At 47.0% G+C, this 18,065-nt stretch overlaps 1 protein-coding gene across 6 annotated transcripts in view; it reads right to left on the bottom strand.

The window, feature by feature from the left end:
- Positions 1–5,513: 5,513 nt before the first annotated feature.
- The window catches only part of TBC1D24 (TBC1 domain family member 24), a 36,718-nt gene continuing 24,166 nt past the window's right edge, over positions 5,514–18,065 (bottom strand). For all 6 annotated transcript variants that reach the window (XM_071444588.1, XM_071444594.1, XM_071444591.1 and 3 more), the window contains 4 exons: positions 17,211–17,274; positions 13,265–13,360; positions 11,181–11,415; positions 5,514–9,525 (listed from right to left, as the gene is read on the bottom strand). In XM_071444588.1, the coding sequence (XP_071300689.1) occupies positions 9,371–9,525; positions 11,181–11,415; positions 13,265–13,360; positions 17,211–17,274 (550 nt within the window). In that variant the 3' untranslated portion in view covers positions 5,514–9,370. The remainder of the gene's footprint in view (positions 9,526–11,180; positions 11,416–13,264; positions 13,361–17,210; positions 17,275–18,065) is intronic.

Here is an 18,065-nt window from a genome sequence, read left to right as displayed (position 1 = left end):
CTCTTTCTATCATATCCCCTAAGTACAGCATAGAAATTAAAGGGCAGCATATGTCGAACAGATTAAAAGAAGCTGATTTTATATATTTTATTTCTTAGTTCAGAAAGTTTGTGCATTCTTCAGAAAGCCAGAGGTAAGGACAGACATGGCATGAAGCCCAGGGAATAATAAAAGTGACAATCAAGCACTGTGTTTTCCAGCACTGCTTCAAGGGTTTAAAAAAACAAGAGGTTTTACAGTGAGCATAAAACCAACTTTGTGACTCCTTTTGGGAAAGGGGGAAATACCAGCACCTTTAGGCCCTGAAGGAAACTGGAGACAGCTGGGATGAGTGCAGCTACACAATGTCCTCACAGCCTGGTCCTGCACTGGACTCTCACCTTCAAAACACTCTCCTCTTCCTGGAGTGAGAAAGCAGCTGGACACTCTTGGTGTATGCTGGGAAAGGGAGGACACCTCCCTGCAATACACGGGAACTGTGTTTAGATTGCAGCCCCATATCTAAGGTCAGGACAGGGAGCCTCCACCAAGCCAAACATCTCAACCAAATCTCAGTTCTGTTCCTTGTCCATCTTCCCTCCAGGATACACAAAGCTCTGTCCTCACCCATCCCTCACACACAGCTGGCTCCAGGCTGGCTGAGCCCAGAGGTGAGGGATGGCCTGCACAGTCTCAGGCCTTTTCAAGGAACAGCCGTTTCTTCCACACAGAGATTTTTTCCCATCAGCTGACAGAAGTCAGGATCACATGGGGAAGCTGAGCTCAGGAATAGCTGGTTATTTCAGAACGCCTGTACATGTGTATTAGTAATATCTGCTGAGGCACTGGCTCACTGGAACAGCCACTGCTTGTTCCCTGGGCACTTCTCATCCTCATGGTCCAGCCCTCCCTCCCCATTTCCATGCTTGCAGGAAAACTTCCAGGTGCTGCAACAGCCCTTGGATGGAGATCTCTGCATCTCACTGGGAGCTGCAGGCTCAGAGCTCCCGGCTGGGTGGGAGGCGGCAGCTCGATGTGCTGGATCTCACCAGGCAGCCCTGGGGATGGCACAGCATGCAGGAAGGACAGTAGGGAACATCTGGGATTCGGATATAGGGATTCTTGGCCCCTAAGGGCTTTCACGGCAGATCCATCCGTGGTTGCTTTGGTGACGGTGAGGGACCAGCAGTAGGGAGGATGGGCTCAGGACAAGGTCCTTTGGAGAACCACCAGGGTTGTTTGGGGCCAGGGAAGGGCTGCTCCACAGGGGACAGTGGCTGACTCCAGGCATCAAGGGGGACCTGTTGGATAATCCCCATTTCTGCAGCCTTGGTGTGACCAGGGGAACCGGCATTGCTGTGGCAGTGCCTGGAGCCACAAGAGCTCACTGTTGGACATGGCTGCTCCTGCCCAGAGCAGTGTGTTTCTGCAGAAAACTGCCCAGAAATTCAAAACTTCCCCATTTTCCCTCTACCATGTGCTTGCAGTGCAGCTCTCCAGCCTGGAGGGGTATGTTCATCATGTGCCTTTCATCATCTCTGGCAAGTGGCTTTTCACATGGATTCACATCCCTGGATTTGAATTTTGAAAGGCACATCAATGCCTTTCTGAAAACCTCCCAGGCTGGAGGCACACAGAGTCTGGGAAGGACGAGGACCTTGAGCAGCCATCTCCCAGGCTCTTGTAACCTCTAGAAGTTCTCCTCTTCAGTAGGGTCAGATTAAATATTAAACCCCTAAAAACATCCCCTGCCTGAGAAAACCAGTGTAAAGGCAGGGCTGGAGCTGACTGGAGTGTACCCTTGTTGTGTGTACAAGGAAACACAGATCCAGTGCCGGCGAGCAGGCTCTGGCTGCCTGAGGGACGGACCACGGCAAAGGTCACGAGTAAATCAGGCCAAAAGCTTCTGCCTGGTGTGTATTGTGCTGGTTTACAGGATAAGAGCCTGCCCTTCCTCCTTTGGGCAGCTCTGGACCCTCTTCTTTGTAAACATCTCTCAGGACAGCCCAGGAGCTGGGACTGGATCTGACCCAGATAGAGGTTGCTCTGACCCAGGGAATAAGCTGGAGCAAACATCTGCTCCCACCAACCAGAGGAGTAGCACATTTCCCTCCTAAATATGAGCTAGAAGTGCTCCCCAAGAGATTTGTCTGAGCCGGAGGCGTCTCCAACATTGTCAGAGGGTTGAGCACAAGGCAGGCAGCTAGCTGGTCTGGAGAGGTGCTCCCACACTTCCTTTGAAAGCCTTAAGTTGCCCCTGCCTCCACCCCAAGGCTCTGTCAAACACATTAATAAGATTTCCTCAGTAAGTCAGTTATTCCTCCTGTGGTTTCCACTTCTGCAATTTCAAAAATCTGTTCATGAGTCTGTTATTGCTCATTAGGGAAGAAAGCCATCCTGAGGAGACACACACTCTGAAGAATTCTGGGAGCTATGGCTCTGCAGTCCTTAAATTGAACTCAGCTGAACTGCTGAGTTCAGCTTCTGAGCTGGAGTCAACCCTGCGGCACAACCCATGGTGGGCTGCGAGGAAAGCCATGACTCTAGGAAATACTTCACCCCACAAGAGTACAGCATCCTACAGGAGCTGTGGCTGGTGTTCTGGAGTGCAAGAAAAGCTTAATGAACTTGAGAGAGAGGTTGTGGCAGTTCATTAGGCAGATCCTTACAGGAGCATCCACAAGTATTTCTGTGAGCTGTGGAACCGCTGAAATCCATTCTCCTCTGGCTTTGTCCGAAGGGTGGGGAACTGGGGGGGATTCTACTCCCCAGCAGGGCTCCAACCCCACCACAGCCCTTCTGTGTGGGAAGCAGTGCTGGAGTTCACTGCCTGGTTCTGTGGAACAGGCAGCCAAACCTGGGGAAATTCAGATCTCTGAGACATTGCTGCCTCTTTCCCCAACAACTTGGTCTGAGTGGGGCCATGGGGAAGTCCTTTTGGCTGTGAAGGCAGCGAGGAAGCTGCCTCCACTGCTGCGCTGTGCCCTAGGGTTATCCTGTTGTCCAGCTGAGGGGTGTGGGTGGCTGTGGTGTGCTGCAGTACAGAGACACAGCTGGTCCTGGGGGTGCCAAGGACTGATGCAGATGTACCCCTTGTGCCAGCTGGCTGCCAGAACCCAGACTGCAGGGCATCACAGCTCAGCAGGAGCCGCACAGCCCCTGGCTTTGTGCTGCTGGAGCTGGCAGGGCTATCCTCAGGCAGGTGTGATTTGCCATGCAGGAAGTCCATGGATAACATACTGGCCTGGATGTACACCTAGACCCAGCTCACCAGTGATAGCTTGTGGAGTTTCAGCCCTAAACTTCCCTTGAACAAAACTGGACAAGGTGTTGCTCTGCAGGATTCACAGTGAGCAGCCAACATTGTTTGAGTTGTGGTCTTTCTTGGCTTGAATTCAGAGCATCATCAAGCTGAGAGTGCCAAGAATGGTGTACTCAGACCCCTGCAGCAGGTAAGAATGCAAAAGGAAAAAACATGTTCTAGGAGAGGGATTGGCCAAGAGCTTCAGAGAGTGAGGAAGCAAAAATGCGTCTTCACATAAACCCAGAGAAGTTTAAGGAGGAGGATTTCAGTATGAGGAGGATGTTTAAGGAAGAGGAACAGACTGTGCCCCAGCCACTGCCAGTGGGAGAGTTCTGGCTGCAGCCAGCTGGGCTGCTGAGCTGGTGCAGCCAATGCTGCTCTGGAATGCTCACGGATCAAAAATGTGTACTCCCAATCATTTAGGGGATACAGGATTCAGCATCACACAGGCTGGGAGGATGAGGTACTGATCACTGGCTTGCTGGGCTTGCACTTTTCCCCATGGGATTCCAGACCTACCTCCTTCATCTCATGGCTGAGGGATCAGGAGGATGAGCCCAGCCAGAAACCCTTCAATGACATTTGGAGGGCACAGCCGTAACTCTGGAGGACATTTAACCATGCAAAGGGAGGTGACTCACCATGAGGCCATGGACTGAAGCTGTGTCAGCACTGGGAGGTGCATCCCCCGTTTCAGGACAGTGCCAACAGTCCTGGTGCCTTATCTACCCTTGCCCAGCAGCAGGTTTGCAAAGCAGGAACAAACACGCTCCACTTTTCCCCAGCTGAATTCTGTACCCAGCTCCACCCAAGAGCTGTTTGTGTGGTCTGAAATCAGTCAGCAGCAGTCTATGTCACCAGAATACAGACAAGGAGTGGAGCCACGACCCTCCCAGAGGCTCAGGCACAGGCTGTGCAGCCCAAAGCAGTGCTTGGGAAGGGCAATAGCAGGGCAGAGCTGAAAACACCCAGTGAGGGGCTTGAAAAGGCAGAAAACCCTCTAATTTGCTGCCAGAGGCAATGTTGTGCCACAGCCAGTTATAAAACATCTCTCAAGGAAGCACGTGTCTCTGAGACATTTACATGAAAGCCTGTACAGAAAATCCAGAAAAAAAAGCACAACTGACAAACATCAGGCTCTTCTCACACTGTGGCAGCACAGCAAGACACAGCACAGCCTTCCTTTTCCAGTTCAGGCTCCCGTAGCTGCTACCAGCCCTGAGACATCATCCAGGACCTTCCCACAACCCTGCTTTCTAGGCAGGACACCAAGCTTCTGCTGCCTGATGCAATCAAGCACATTCCCCTCTCAGGTCTCAGTCACTGGGTTTACAGCAGCTGCAAGGTCCCAAAACAGCTGCCTGCGCTGCTCAGCTCCTTACTATCCCTGACTTACACCTTCCTGCTACTAAGCACCTTCATGATTAAGTTTACAGATTTCAAGGGAGTTGTAAAATTCTGATTTATGGCATTTATGACTGCTCAGGTCACCTTTGGAAACCATGCAAAGAAAGCTCTTTAAGATTGCAAGGATAGATTTACTGGTGATGGAAGCACAGGACCAGGCTGAGAGGAACCTCTAGTGGCCATGGGCTTCCTGCGCAGCAAACCTCCTGGCAGTGCAGAGCTGGCCGGAGAATTAATCACCTGGGAATTGCGTCTGCCAGCTCAGCAATCCCTTTTCCACACTGCACTGCCTTAAACCACAGCTCTGCTCTTGGAAATGTACAGCAGCACGAGGCGACCAGATTTGAGTATGAGGTGGATATAGGGGGGTGGGACTATTTCTGAGAGGAAATACCCAAATCTCTTTGGCCTGACAGCAGTTTGTTTAAACCCCCAGATTTTGTGGAATTCCACTTTTTTCATTTAATTCCTTAGTCACTGTATGGTCTGATTGCAACTTACAGGTGCTGGTGGCCAGAGGACACCCCTAACCTCCATTTTAAACCTAGGCTGGGCTGGAGCAAACCGTGCTCTCTGGCCCTGCAAAGGGAAGAAGACTCATGTCAGAATTTGCTATCTAGAGACTTCAGAGTTAGTCTGACAACTGATCTCAGGGGAAGTCTTGTGAGATCTGAAATGATCAGGAACCATGTCACCACCTCACCACAGTGAGAGCTCTGTCAGAGAACACATGCTCCAGAGTTTCTCTTGGTCTTAGGGTGCCTTTTGCTACGAGCCCGAAAGGAAGGAAAAGACAAGAATAAAGGACAAAGGCAGCAGCCTCCACAGTCAAATACCTTTAATACCCAAGATTCTGCACCGTGACAAAAATACCATTGACATAGGGCAGTGATTCCAAGATAGGGTAGAAAACCAACTCGGCAGCACATCACCACTCATCTGAGGAAAACATCACCCCAAATAGTACACACACATTCATTCTGACTATGAATAGTCTGAAATCCATGACAGAGAGCTGCAGAACAGCCAGGTGCCCACGCCTCAGCTGTACCCAACAGCCCGACTCAGTGCTGCTGGCAGGAACTGAGATCTCACAGAGCCACAGTTGTGGATCAGCTCCTGACTGTGGCATCAGTGTCCCCATAGGCAGAGGAGATTATGCCCCACCAAAAATGAGGATGAATTTCCAAGGACAAAGGTACACAATTTCAATACACACACATGATGAGCAGTTCATGGATCTGCATATGTCACCCCTCTGTGGCTCACCACAGATCTCTATTGGCATGGTTTAACTCTTCAAAGAACAGTACTGGCTCCCACTCCATTTTGACTTCAGATATGTCATCAGAGAGGAAAGGAGAATTTTTCCTTTCCCTTGGCTGATTTGTCTCTATTAACAGGAGGTTGATTAACATGCTGCATCAGAAAAAGGAGTGTGGCAAATTGCAGGAGCTGCAGGAAAGACACTTCAGGTGCAATGAAGTCTGTTCAGCCTGGCTGCAGCTGGATACAGTTCCCATGGTCTGCAAACAGTTTGGTTGCCATTTACAGTGAAGTCAGGTTTCTGATGTCAGGAGGTTCTAATATTTTCTGCCTTCAAGGAATATGACAAAGCAAAAAGCAGCTTTTCAGGAAAGCACAGATGCTCTCACAGAACTGAGATGCCTAGCCTGCAGCTCCCAGCCCAAGCCCATCCTGTAACTCTGGTACTCTTGCTACTGCCAGCAGGATCACAAACAGGGATTACAGCCTACTTCAACAGGTGTGCAGAGCTGCAAGTAACAACTGACTAAAGCACTTCATGGTTGGAGTACTTGAGATAACTCCACTTTCTGATAAGGTGTCCATTGTAGCCACTGTCTTCAAAACCAGCCCGTGGCCTCCATCTCAAGAGTTTTGCATGAAACAAAGGGTTTGAACTTAGATATACAGTTAGTCAGCAACAACTTAACTACACAGACAGGAAAAATGCCTCTCTGCTACTAGAAAGATAACCAAGTCAAAATGCTGTTCTGCTAAGGTGTCTCACAACCACAACAGGAATGATGGATGAGGACCTGCACATGACAAGGAATATCCATTTTTACTGAACACAAGGATTGTGTGAAGTTGCTGCAGCACTGCAGAACAGCTCTCCCTGGATTATTGCTGCTTCTTGCTCATCCAGGCTATTCCAGTTCGAACCACACAGATCAGTCCCACATGGTGGCTGTGACAGGGCAGTACTTCATCAAGCCAAACCAGTCCCATGCCTGGCATCCAGTGCTGCTCCTTGGATTCTTGCACTGATATCCTATGATGAGTTTCTGAGGAACCACGAGTTATTTCAGATTCCAAACACCCAAATCTTGGTGCTCTGTGCACCAAGAACAGAGCAGGGAAAGAACATGTTTCTGAGGAATGTTTCTTAGATATGGCTTAAGACAAGGTTTTGACATAGTTGCACCCAGCAGGGATGGGAGCGAGGAAATCCCATCACACTGCCAGATGCAGCCAAGTTTTTGCAGATAAAATTTATTCATTTGGAGTAGAACATTACACTCCCACAAATCCTACCAACACACAGCTCCAGGGAATTTCTGACAAACTGGAAATTATTACTATTGTGTTTTTGAGTTGCTTTTTGTTCCCAAGGGCACCTCCTTAGACAAGCACAAAACAGGAGATGCAAACCAAACTGAAATCCCACCTACAGTAAGTAGAATCTATACTTTCTGAGTGATTTCTTTTGTCTGAGGAAGCTTGTGGGATACCTGCAAGGGCAAAGAGACATGGGTGGCTTGGAAAAATAGAAGGCAGCATCAGCCGTGTTTGCAAAAAGCCAGATATGACTGAGTTCTTCCACATCAAAACATATCAGTATAACTGAATTACCTCTTGCAGTTCAATCAAGCCTATGGTAAACCTGTGGAAAGACAACCGGGCAGAACTCACTGTGTGGGAAGGAGAAAGGGAGGCCCAATGCTGACTCTCAGACAGGGTGAGAGAATCCAATTGCAAATACAAATGGTGCAAAAGACATCTTAAACTGTTCTGCACATAGGCTAATTTTTCAAAGAGTTACTTTGACAAAAATTCAAAATGGCACCTTAAGAAGCAAATCTTATCTTTGCCAAGTTTATTCACATACTCTGCAAGAGGCAACTCTTTCCCAAGCCATGAAGTACTGTCATAGCTGGCAAGTTGGACAAGCCAGCATGACCAAAAACTCACCTCAGACCTCTGAATATGAATGTGACCCTGTCCAACCTAGCTTTTAACATTATTAAATTTTTTTCTTTTAATGAACTTCAAGCTTAAGTAGCAATGACATTAAGTAAAAATCCCACTCTACAGCAATTTTTTAGATTGAACTGTTTAGAAAATCAGCAATTTCTCTTTCCCTCCATTTTCCCTGTGATAAATCTTACTAGTGATAAATCTTACTAGTGAGTTACTCACTGAAGCTCTGAGCATCCTGTTGTATACTGTGGACTACTCACTGACTTCTATGTATTTGTGCTTCATGTGGGAGAATTTCCACAACAGATAATGCAATTTTTGGATAAAGACTCTGGGGAATTGCCTCCAGACACCACATGCCACAGGGCATGCCTGCAGAGAATGCAGGAATGCTCAAGAATGAGCAAAGCCTCTTTTCATTACCCAAACCCTACCAGAATATACAGGAAGAAAAGTGTTAGTTTCTCAGGAGGGATCTCATCACTGGGAAGACATCTGGAGAAACAGTGTTGCCTCTAGTTCTCCTGAGGAATCCATTCACTCCCAGATTAGCCTCCTGCCTTCCTTTCTTTACTTGAGGGGAGAGGATTAAGTTCCCACTATCACCAGGTCTAATTCCCCAAACACACAGGGATATCAGCACAGTCATTTTCAGATTTAAAGCTTCACTTCAGTTCCCAGGAAAGATGAGGAAATGAACATTTCTGAGCACTGCAGATACACTCTGGCTTTCAGCTGCCTGACACAGGAAGTCACTCTGAAGTCATCATACTGATATGGAATAGGAATGTAAACAAAATCAAGACTTGGAGATATCACTGTCCAGCCTGGATGCCTTTCTCAGAGGCAGACTGCTCTAACATATGCAACTGGAACATGTCAAAGGTTTTGGTACAAGAAGATCAGCAGTCATATTCTGGTGTGAACGAAGAGCTTCATAATTTAGTGATACTGATTTGTCTATACAACATCTGCTCATAGGAGGGCACCAATTTTATCAACTACTCTTCTATGTCAGATCTGAGGTCACCAGTGCTCCCTGTGAGGAGACATTTGATATTCCTGGCTCAGGCTGGGAACTGGTGCCAGTGGCTCAGAGCTCTGCAGCAGAGCTCAGCCAGGGCTGTGCCTCTGAGGAACTGTGGACTCAAACCTATCCCATGATTAGGGCCTGTATCCATCTAGCATGGCTCTGAATTCATCACATTTTCATTTTTACCAACAGTCCCTGAATACAGATCTCTACAGGTAAAGGGACAAACAGTTAACCAGATACATTACTTCACCTTGACCTGTCTTAAATAAAGTAATAGTAAACAATTAGGCTTGCATCCAAGTGCACCACTTAGGAATGACTCACAGCACTGAGCCCAGCAGAAAGGATGTTCTAACTTAGCTCCTGTATCGGAATTTACCTTGGACAACTGGAAAACTAGCTGATTAATGATAGTCACATCAACCATTCATGGTGTCCCTGAAGCCCCACACTTCCAGGATGGAGATCTGGAAGCTTTCAGAACACAGTGGCTGGTTATTGAAAGTGTTGCAGTGGCTGGTTCTCCCGTGGTTCAGATCTGCATCAAGGTACAGAGCCTGGCCATCACCACCTCCTGGGAAGAGACAAAGACAGGGTAAGGATATCTCCGCATTTCTTGGCATGGGAAACAGCTCTACAAATACTTTAGTGCTTTTCCCATGGGGAACAACTGGAAGCCCTCAGTAATGTCTGCTTGCTGTCTTCAGATGTAACAGTATAGGATCAGATGTACAGGTTTTTAATGATAATATCAGAACTGGATGATTTCTTTCAATGGTAATAAAGAAAAGTAATGCAACTCAGCAAGAACAAAAACTACCCGCATTTGAGATTTGTATTTCAGTGCTGGAGGATATCAGAATACAACTTCAAATTTTTCTCCATTAAAGGAAAACCAAACAATTCTGTTAGTAGTCAAAAATCAAAGTTGGGAGAAGAACAAGATCAGTAAGTAACAGCACGGGCTTGGTCTTCAAAATAATTATAAACCATGTACGTGTTAAAAGCATTTTGGTTATCTGTGGGTCTATGTCAAGGTTCACAGAGCTTTCAGTCAGAAAACACAGAGAAGTGAAATAAAGTTAGACAGAAATATGTTAGGAGAACAAAAAGGAAGATTCCCTATTGCTTATTGGGCAACCATCAAAGAACAGTTACTAAAGCCATCTGAAGAATCAAAAGGGTGGGAATTCTGGTCCACGGCTGGAGCTGTGTACAACACTCACTTCCATGTATCTACTACCCAAGCCTGTAGAGTATAGTGTAGTATACAGTAAATATAAGTGACTCCCTTACCTAAAGCTGGTAGAAAGAGCTGGTGAGACACATCACATTTGACACCTCCCTGAAAGGAGGGTGGAACCTGATGGGGGTTGGGCTCTGCTCCCCAAGGACCAAGTAACAGGACAAGATGAAAATGCCTCAACCACCAGGGAAGATTTAGGTTGGATATTGGGAAAATTTCTCCACTGAAAGGGTGGTCAGGTACTTAAACAGGCTACCCAGGGAAGTGGTGGAGTCGCCATCCTTGGAAGTGTTCAAAAACCATGTAGATGTAGCACTTGGGGACATGGGTTAGTGGTGGCCTTGGCAGTGCTGGGGAAATGGCTGGACTCGATGGTCTTAGAGGGCTTTTCCAACCTAAACAATTCCATGATTTTATGATTAGAGCACATGCTGCCAAGTAGGAAACCAGCCAACACTTGACATTACAGAGGAAATTATAGGCCAGTTGCTCTCCTAACAAGTGTCAAGTAAAGACTTTTGGGAAAATGACAACTATGATTTTAGATCTGTTCCTTGTAAATCCCATTTAAGTGACAACCTTACTAAGTAGATTTTTGCCAAAGTCAGCAGCACCACAGATCCAATAAAGTTCCTGGAGAATTAACATGTTTTATAGCTTACTCTGTGTTTCAAAAGCCTTGATGAAAAGTAAGGTCCTTTTGAGAACTACTTCTCATTGTGAATTAGGCAGTATGAAGTAACGGCTATACTTCAAGCCATGACTTACTTTCTTCTCTAAAATGCTTGTATGCAGGTTTTCCCACAGAAAATTTTGGTTGAGAAATGATGTCAGGTTTTGGGCAATTTTACCTCTACCCGTGGCAATACTGAAATAGATAAAGGGGTCAGGTACCATGTTTACATGGTACATGTTTATCATCTCTCTAAGGTGGACAGGAAGAAATGCGTAGGATCTGTGTTCGAATTCTCACACGGACTCACCTACAATGATGCACTCACTGCTGCCAGCCATGAACATGGAGGCTGTTTTGGAAGGCAAGTTGAAGTGCCTAGCTGCTAAGAAGGGAGAAAGGCGATCTGAAGGATCTGAGGGAATGCTGCTGGAGGAAAGGGTGCTAGAAACTGGTTGGGCATGGTTTTCTGTCTCTGATCCAGTCGAGGCTAGTTCTGGGTGTTTTATGATCACCCACTCGTAGCGTTCCACTTCTGGCTGCAGCTGCAGAGAGGTAGAAAAGGGCAGAGTTGACATTAGTGTACGCACACTACACAGAGTTCTGCTCAGAAAAGAACATTCCAGCACCTCAGTCTCCACCTGCACAGTCAGCAGTAAAGCTTGGCTCGATCTTTCTTTTAGGCCAGATGTTATCCCTTATTCCTTTGCTTTTTAGGTGGTTGAAGAAATGATGCAATAACTCCCGAGTTACCATACTACATCTCTCATCTCTAGATATTTTTCTCTACAACTGCATAAAAGTAGGGTGGAGTCTGTTGGGGTAAGGCTCTGCTCCCAGTTAACAAGAGATAGACAAGAAGAAATGGCTGCAAGTTGTGCCTGGGAAGGTTTAGATTGGATATTGTGAAAATTTCTGCACTGAAACGGTTGTCAGGCACTGGGACAGGCTGCCCAGGGAAGGGGTAGAGTGACTACCTGTGTCAGTTTTGCACACCCTGGTTCTTGATAGTGGGGAGGCCACAGAGGTGGCTTCTGTGAGAAGCTGCTGGAAGTTTCCACCATGCCCAGCAGAGCCAATCCCTGATGTCTCTGAAGATGGACATACTGCTGGCCAAGGCTGGGCCAGTTAGAAATGGAGGTAATGCCTCTGTGATAACCAAGGAGGGGGAAGGAGGTGCTCCAGGTGCTGGAGCTGAGATTCCTCTGCAGGCAGTGGTGAAGCAGATTGTCCCCCTGCAGCCTGTGGGGATCCATGGGGGATGCAGAGATCCACCCGCAGCCTGTGGGGGTCCATGGGGATGCAGAGATCCACCCGCAGCCTGTGGGGGTCCATGGGGATGCAGAGATCCACCTGCAGCCTGTGGGGGTCTATAGGGATGCAGAGATCCACCTGCAGCCTGTGGGGGTCCATGGGGATGCAGAGATCCACCCGCAGCCTGTGTGGGAGGTGCACAGGCCAGAGCAGGTGGGTACTGGTGGAGGCTGTGAGCCCTGGAGACCTGGTGGAGAGAGGGGGCCCTTGTTTCCAGGCTGGAGCAGCCCATCCTTGGAGGAGTGCACCCTGTGGAAGAGTGACCCACGCTGCAGCAGTTTGGGGAGGACTGTTTGTCTGTGGGAGGGGCTCATGTTGCAGTAGGTCGCATGGAGCTGCTGCTTGGAACCACAGAGATTGGAACCACACTGGAGAAGTTCATGGAGAACTGACTCATGTGGGAGGGACCCCACAGCATTGCAGGGGAAGGACCCCTCTCCCTGAGCAGTGGAAAAAAACCTAGGGTGATGAACTGACCAAACCCTCCAGGCCCTGTCTCGTTGCACTGTTGGCAGGAAGGAGGGAGGGGTTGGGGGGAAAAAGGTGTTTTTAAGGGCTTACTTTACTTCTAATTTTCCTGCTCTCATCTTGTTAATAATAAATTCACTCTATATCTCTAAGTTGAGCCTGTTTTGCCTTTGGAGTGTTTTTTTCCAGTCCTTAACTAATGAACCCTTTGTTAAATTTTCTCTCCTCTGCCCAGCTGTAGCAGAAGAGGGTGAGTGAGCAGATTTCATGGGTGCTTGGCATTTGGTCAGTGTCAAACAACAACACCATCCTTAGAAGTGTTCAAATAATGTGTGTATGTGGCACTTGGGGACACAGTTTACTAATGAACATGATAGTATTTCTGGGTTGGTGATTGGACTTCATGATCCTAAAGGTCTTTTTCAACCTTGATGATTCTATGATCTTTCTAGAAAATGTTCTGTGCAAGGGGAGAAAAAGAGTCACCACAAAACTTAAAAGTAAAATTTTTCCTCCACATAATCCAGACTCTTGAAGTGGAAGGGAGGTGAAAGCTAACCAGTACAGTTGTTCTGTCTTGGTACTGGGCAGTAACAACAAAATTTTACTCACCCTAAACACAAAGCACTCCCCCGTTCCAAAGAAACTCAGCTTGTTCCCTCCTCGCCGGCGCTCGCTCCAGTCAGTGGACAGGTAAGCCCCACAGACCTGGCACAGACAGCACAGTTAGGCTTCCCATTGAAGAAGAAAGTGTGTTAAACCCACTGATACTGACATTTAAGAGAGCAAAACTGCAGGCTTTACTTCAGTTTGAGTTTCAGAGTTTCTACACCAGTGGATTAAAGCAGCACAAGCACTTATATCTAAAGACAGATTTAAGCTGCTTTAAAGCTGTTGGTGACCTCTAAATCCTAAGAGTGTCATAGATTATTTCATACCTCTGATGCCTTAAAAGAGAAATGTTCTAAACACAATTTTCTAACACAACCTCAGGTACCAAAATATAGATCACTCCAGGCCTGTACAGCCTGACTCCTACTCACTCACTCTGGCAACCAAAGCAGCAGTGCTGTCCCAAGTAACAATATGAGCAGCTCTGCCTGAACACTTTTTAGTCAAACAGTGGCCTTGGTGGCTTTCTGACATTTCAAAGTATAGGTTAAAGCCAGCTTAGCTAAGCAAATGCTGAACTAGCTCAGATATTTAGAGCATCCACTCAAACCACATGGGGGCCACTAGTTTCCAATAAAGAGAAGCACCGTTTGAGGGCTGAGCTGGTCTCTGCAGTCTTGTGTTTAGACTAGAAGTTTTTGCTACCAGCAACACACATCACTGCCATGTGCACACAGAGGAAACAATGAAGCTCCAAAAGTGGGATGAAAGCATCTGTGCTTTCCCTCCCTAGAAATCAGAAAAACAATTATGATTATACAGAATTGTTCTACGGTACATTTGCTGTTTGGCCTCCACAAACATTACAAGCAGAACTTCTAGGACAAAATTAATGAAGATCAGATTTGTTTTACATAGATAAATCTGTATTTAGATTTAAATGTAAATTCAGATTTAGAATTAAATCTAAATATCCAGAAGTCCATTTGATGTGATATGCCTGATGGGTATGAGAGGCAGAAAATCAGAAGGCAAATTTTCCTCATTCTAAAAGTTAACCATAGACATATGGATAAAGGATGAACAACCCTTTGCAAAAACCCTCCAAATTCATAAGCATGAAAAAAAACCCCATATTTTTATCCTAGTTTTTGTTTGTTTGTTTGTTTTGGGTAATACATGGTTTTTTGAGGGGTAAGAAACAAACCTATAAAAAACAGAATCCCTTACAAAGCCAGACTTTTGACAGGTTCCAAAACAAGAAGCAAAAGAATTGTTCCCCCCTCTACCCTTCAGAGACCAGGGGCATTCCATAAACCACTGGCATCTCAATACAGGCCTGAATGGACATAAACCACATGCAAAACTATGAAATGGCCTGGAGGGTGAGCATTATGTAGGTGTAAATAAGAGTAGAAATGGGCTTGTTCATGGACAGCCATCCAGCAGAGATATAGTAACTGCAGATGAAGAGAAGGCAGAGGGGCTTAACGCCTTCTTTGCCTCAGTCTTTAGTGGGGAGATGGCTTGTCCCCAGGACAGCTGTCCTCCTGGGTTGGTAGATGGGGTCAGGGAACAGAATGGGCCCCTGTTATCCAGGAGGAGGCAGTCAGAGAACTGCTGAGCTGCTTGGATGTTCATAAATCCCTGGGAGCAGATGGGATCCACCCCAGGGTGATGAGGGAGCTGGAAGATGAGCTTGCCAAGCTGCTCTCCATCATTTACCAACAGTCCTGGCTCACTGGTGAGGTTCCAGATGACTGGAAGCTGGCCAGTGTGATGCCCATTCACAACAAGGGTGGGAAGAAGGATTCTGGTAACTATAGGCCAGTCAGCCTGACCTCAGTACCCAGTAAAGTAATGGAACAGTTTATACTAAGTGTCATCACACAGCACTTACAGGATGGCCAGGCTATCAGAGCCAGCCAGCAGGGGTTTAGGAGGGTTAGGGCGTGTCTGACCAACCTGACCTCCTTTTATGACCAGGTGACCCCCCTGGTGGATGCAGGAAAGGCTGTGGATGTTGTATACCTGGACTCCAGCAAGGCCTTTGACACTGTGTCCCACAGCACACTCCTGGAAAAGGTGTCAGCCCAGGGCTTGGGCGGGAGCACTCTGTGCTGGGTTCAGAACTGGCTGGATGGCAGGGCCCAGAGTGGAGGTGAACGCTGCTGCATCCTGCTGGCAGCCAGGCACCAGTGGTGTCCCTCAGGGCTCTGGGCTGGGGCCAGCCCTGTTCAATATCTTTATTGATGACATGGATGAGGGGATTGAGATTTTAATTGGTAAATCTGCAGACGACACTAAGCTGGGAGCGTGCGTCCATCTGTCGGAAGGTAGGAGGGCTCTGCAGGGAGACCTGGAACAGAGTCCAGAGGGATGGGCAGAGTCCAATAGGATGAAGTTTAATCAGCCCAAGTGCCCAGTCCTGCTTTTTGGCCACAACAATCCCCTGCAATGTTTTAGTCTGGGGACGGGGTAGCTGGACAGTGCCCAGGTGGAAAGGGACCTGGGGGTCCTGGTTGGCAGCCGGCTGAACGTGAGCCAGCAGTGTGCCCTGGGGGCCAAGAAAGCCAATGGCTCCTGGCCTGGATCAGGAATGTATCATCCTCTACCAATAGCCTGTGTCAGGAATAGTGTGGCCAGCAGGAGCAGGGAGGTCATTCTTCCCCTGTACTCAGCACTGGGGAGGCCACACCTCGAGTGCTGTGTCCAGTTCTGGGCCCTCAGTTTGGGAAGGACATTGAGACGCTTGAGCGCGTCCAGAGGGGGCAACGAGGCTGGTGAGGGGCTTGGAACACTGAAGCCCTCTGAGGAACGACTGAGGGAGCTGGGGGTGCTCAGCCTGGGGAAAAGGAGACTCAGGGGTGACCTTATCACTCTCTACAACTTCCTGAAAGGTGGCTGTGCTCAGGTGGGGGTTGGTCTCATTCACCAGGCAGCAACTGACACAACCAGAGGACACAGTCTCAAGCTGCACCAAGGGAAATACCGGTTGGATATTAGGAAAAAGTTTTTTATGGAAAGAGTGATAAAGTTCTGGAATGTTCTGCCCGGGGAGGTGGTGGAGTCACCATCCCTGGGTGTGTTTAAAAAAAGCCTGGATGTGGCACTCGGTGCCAGGGTTTAGTTGAGGTGTTGGGGTTGGGTTGGACTCGATGATCTTTGAGGTCTCTTCCAACCCAGTAATTCTGTGTGTGATTCTGTATAGACAGGAATAAAGCCCACAGTGATAAGCAGGAATAAAGGCTGCAGTAACAGCTTAATGTTAGATAAAGAATATTTAAAAGTCATGTACAGTGGCATGGACAACAACACCATTACAGGAAGTTTGTGTGTGCCCTCCTGAGAAGGTTCTGGGAAGACTTCTTGGTTAGTTATTAATTTTTTTAAACAAGCATGTTGCTGTTTTCACATTATGCTGTCCAATATTGTCACACACAGGAGCAGAAAAAAGGGACATGTGCACTCCTCCTCAGGTCCTCAGAGCTTTCTTGGCTTATTTTTTTCCCAATCAAGAATGAGATCAACTAACTTTTGTTTTCTCATCATGTAGTCCAACATTATTCATACCATTTAAATTCTGCTACTTTCTTTCCTCATATCCTTGAGAAAATGAAAATGTCTTCTACAAATCATAACTTTAGCACAATTCCCACTCTGTCCCTCTGATTCCCATTCTGTCCAAGAGCAAAATGAGCTACTCTAGTCCATCACCCCACACTACTTGCAAGAGAAAAAGCAGTTAACCAAGACCTGGTTTGCAAGGTCCGCCCAAGAACACATATTCCTATAACCAACAAATAGAATAATTTAAAGCATGGATTCTTAAAAAAACAAAGCCAAAGCTTGCTTATTCATTTTATTAAAAACAGCTGTGTGTTGCAACACAGCATTACATACTGCCCAAACTCCAATTTAATCACTTGTCTTTCGCCTCACTCACCTCTTTTGCTGTTGTCTTGATGAGGAGCAGAGTTGGTTCATGTCCCTCACTGTGGGAATAGAACCTGAAGTGCAGAGCACAACAAAGTGAGCATTCGACTGCCACCAACTGCAGCTCCTTTCCTCCTCAATGTCAGGCACCGCCTCCTTCTCCATGGTGCCATGGCAAAAAACCACCTGAAGACTGAGAATATTCCTGCAAATACTTTATACAGTCCATGTAAATAATACAGCTGATTGTAAGCAAATACTATGAAGCAGTTGCTCTCTACTCAGTCCCCTGTACAGTTTATGTCTCTGAAGAATAACTAGAAGCTTACCTAGATGAACTGCAGCCTTTTACAGCATTTTGAATTGAAACAACCTAAAAGATTTTAAAAGTCTAGGACTGATGACCATGTTTGAAGGGCTTTAGGTCCTCAAGGAAATTAATTGAGATGTATTCCCTTTGCTTGCTTTTGCTTTTCCTCATAGGCATATAAGGCTGGGAGAGCAGGTCACTTCCTGCCTCAGTACCTGCTGTTGTCAAAGTCATTATTAGGGGCTATAGGGTTATAGTGCTCCGTACCAGGTGCAAGGACAATTCACACCTAGTTTATCTCACTTAAACAAAACCCCAATCATTCATAGGTAATTTCCAGTTTCCAGTTCTCTTCTTCCTTGGATCAATATGAATGTGGTTATCTATCAAAAGTGCCTGCAGAGCAGCCACTGAGTTAAACCATTCAAACCCTTAAGGAACCAGACTCAGACCTGCAGAATCTGTGAACTGATCCAAGTTTGACTTTTCCAATAGATCTTGAACAGTTTAAAATACTATGGCATAGGAAATATCCCAGTCAAATGCTGTAGGCAA

The sequence above is a fragment of the Agelaius tricolor genome, unplaced genomic scaffold, assembly GCF_023055355.1.
Source record: "Agelaius tricolor isolate 1412-34295 unplaced genomic scaffold, bAgeTri1.0.p SCAF_19, whole genome shotgun sequence".
In the NCBI taxonomy this organism is placed as follows: domain Eukaryota; kingdom Metazoa; phylum Chordata; class Aves; order Passeriformes; family Icteridae; genus Agelaius; species Agelaius tricolor.
The sequence above is the reverse complement of the archived record's forward strand: the minus strand, read 5'-3'. Positions and strand labels throughout refer to the sequence as shown.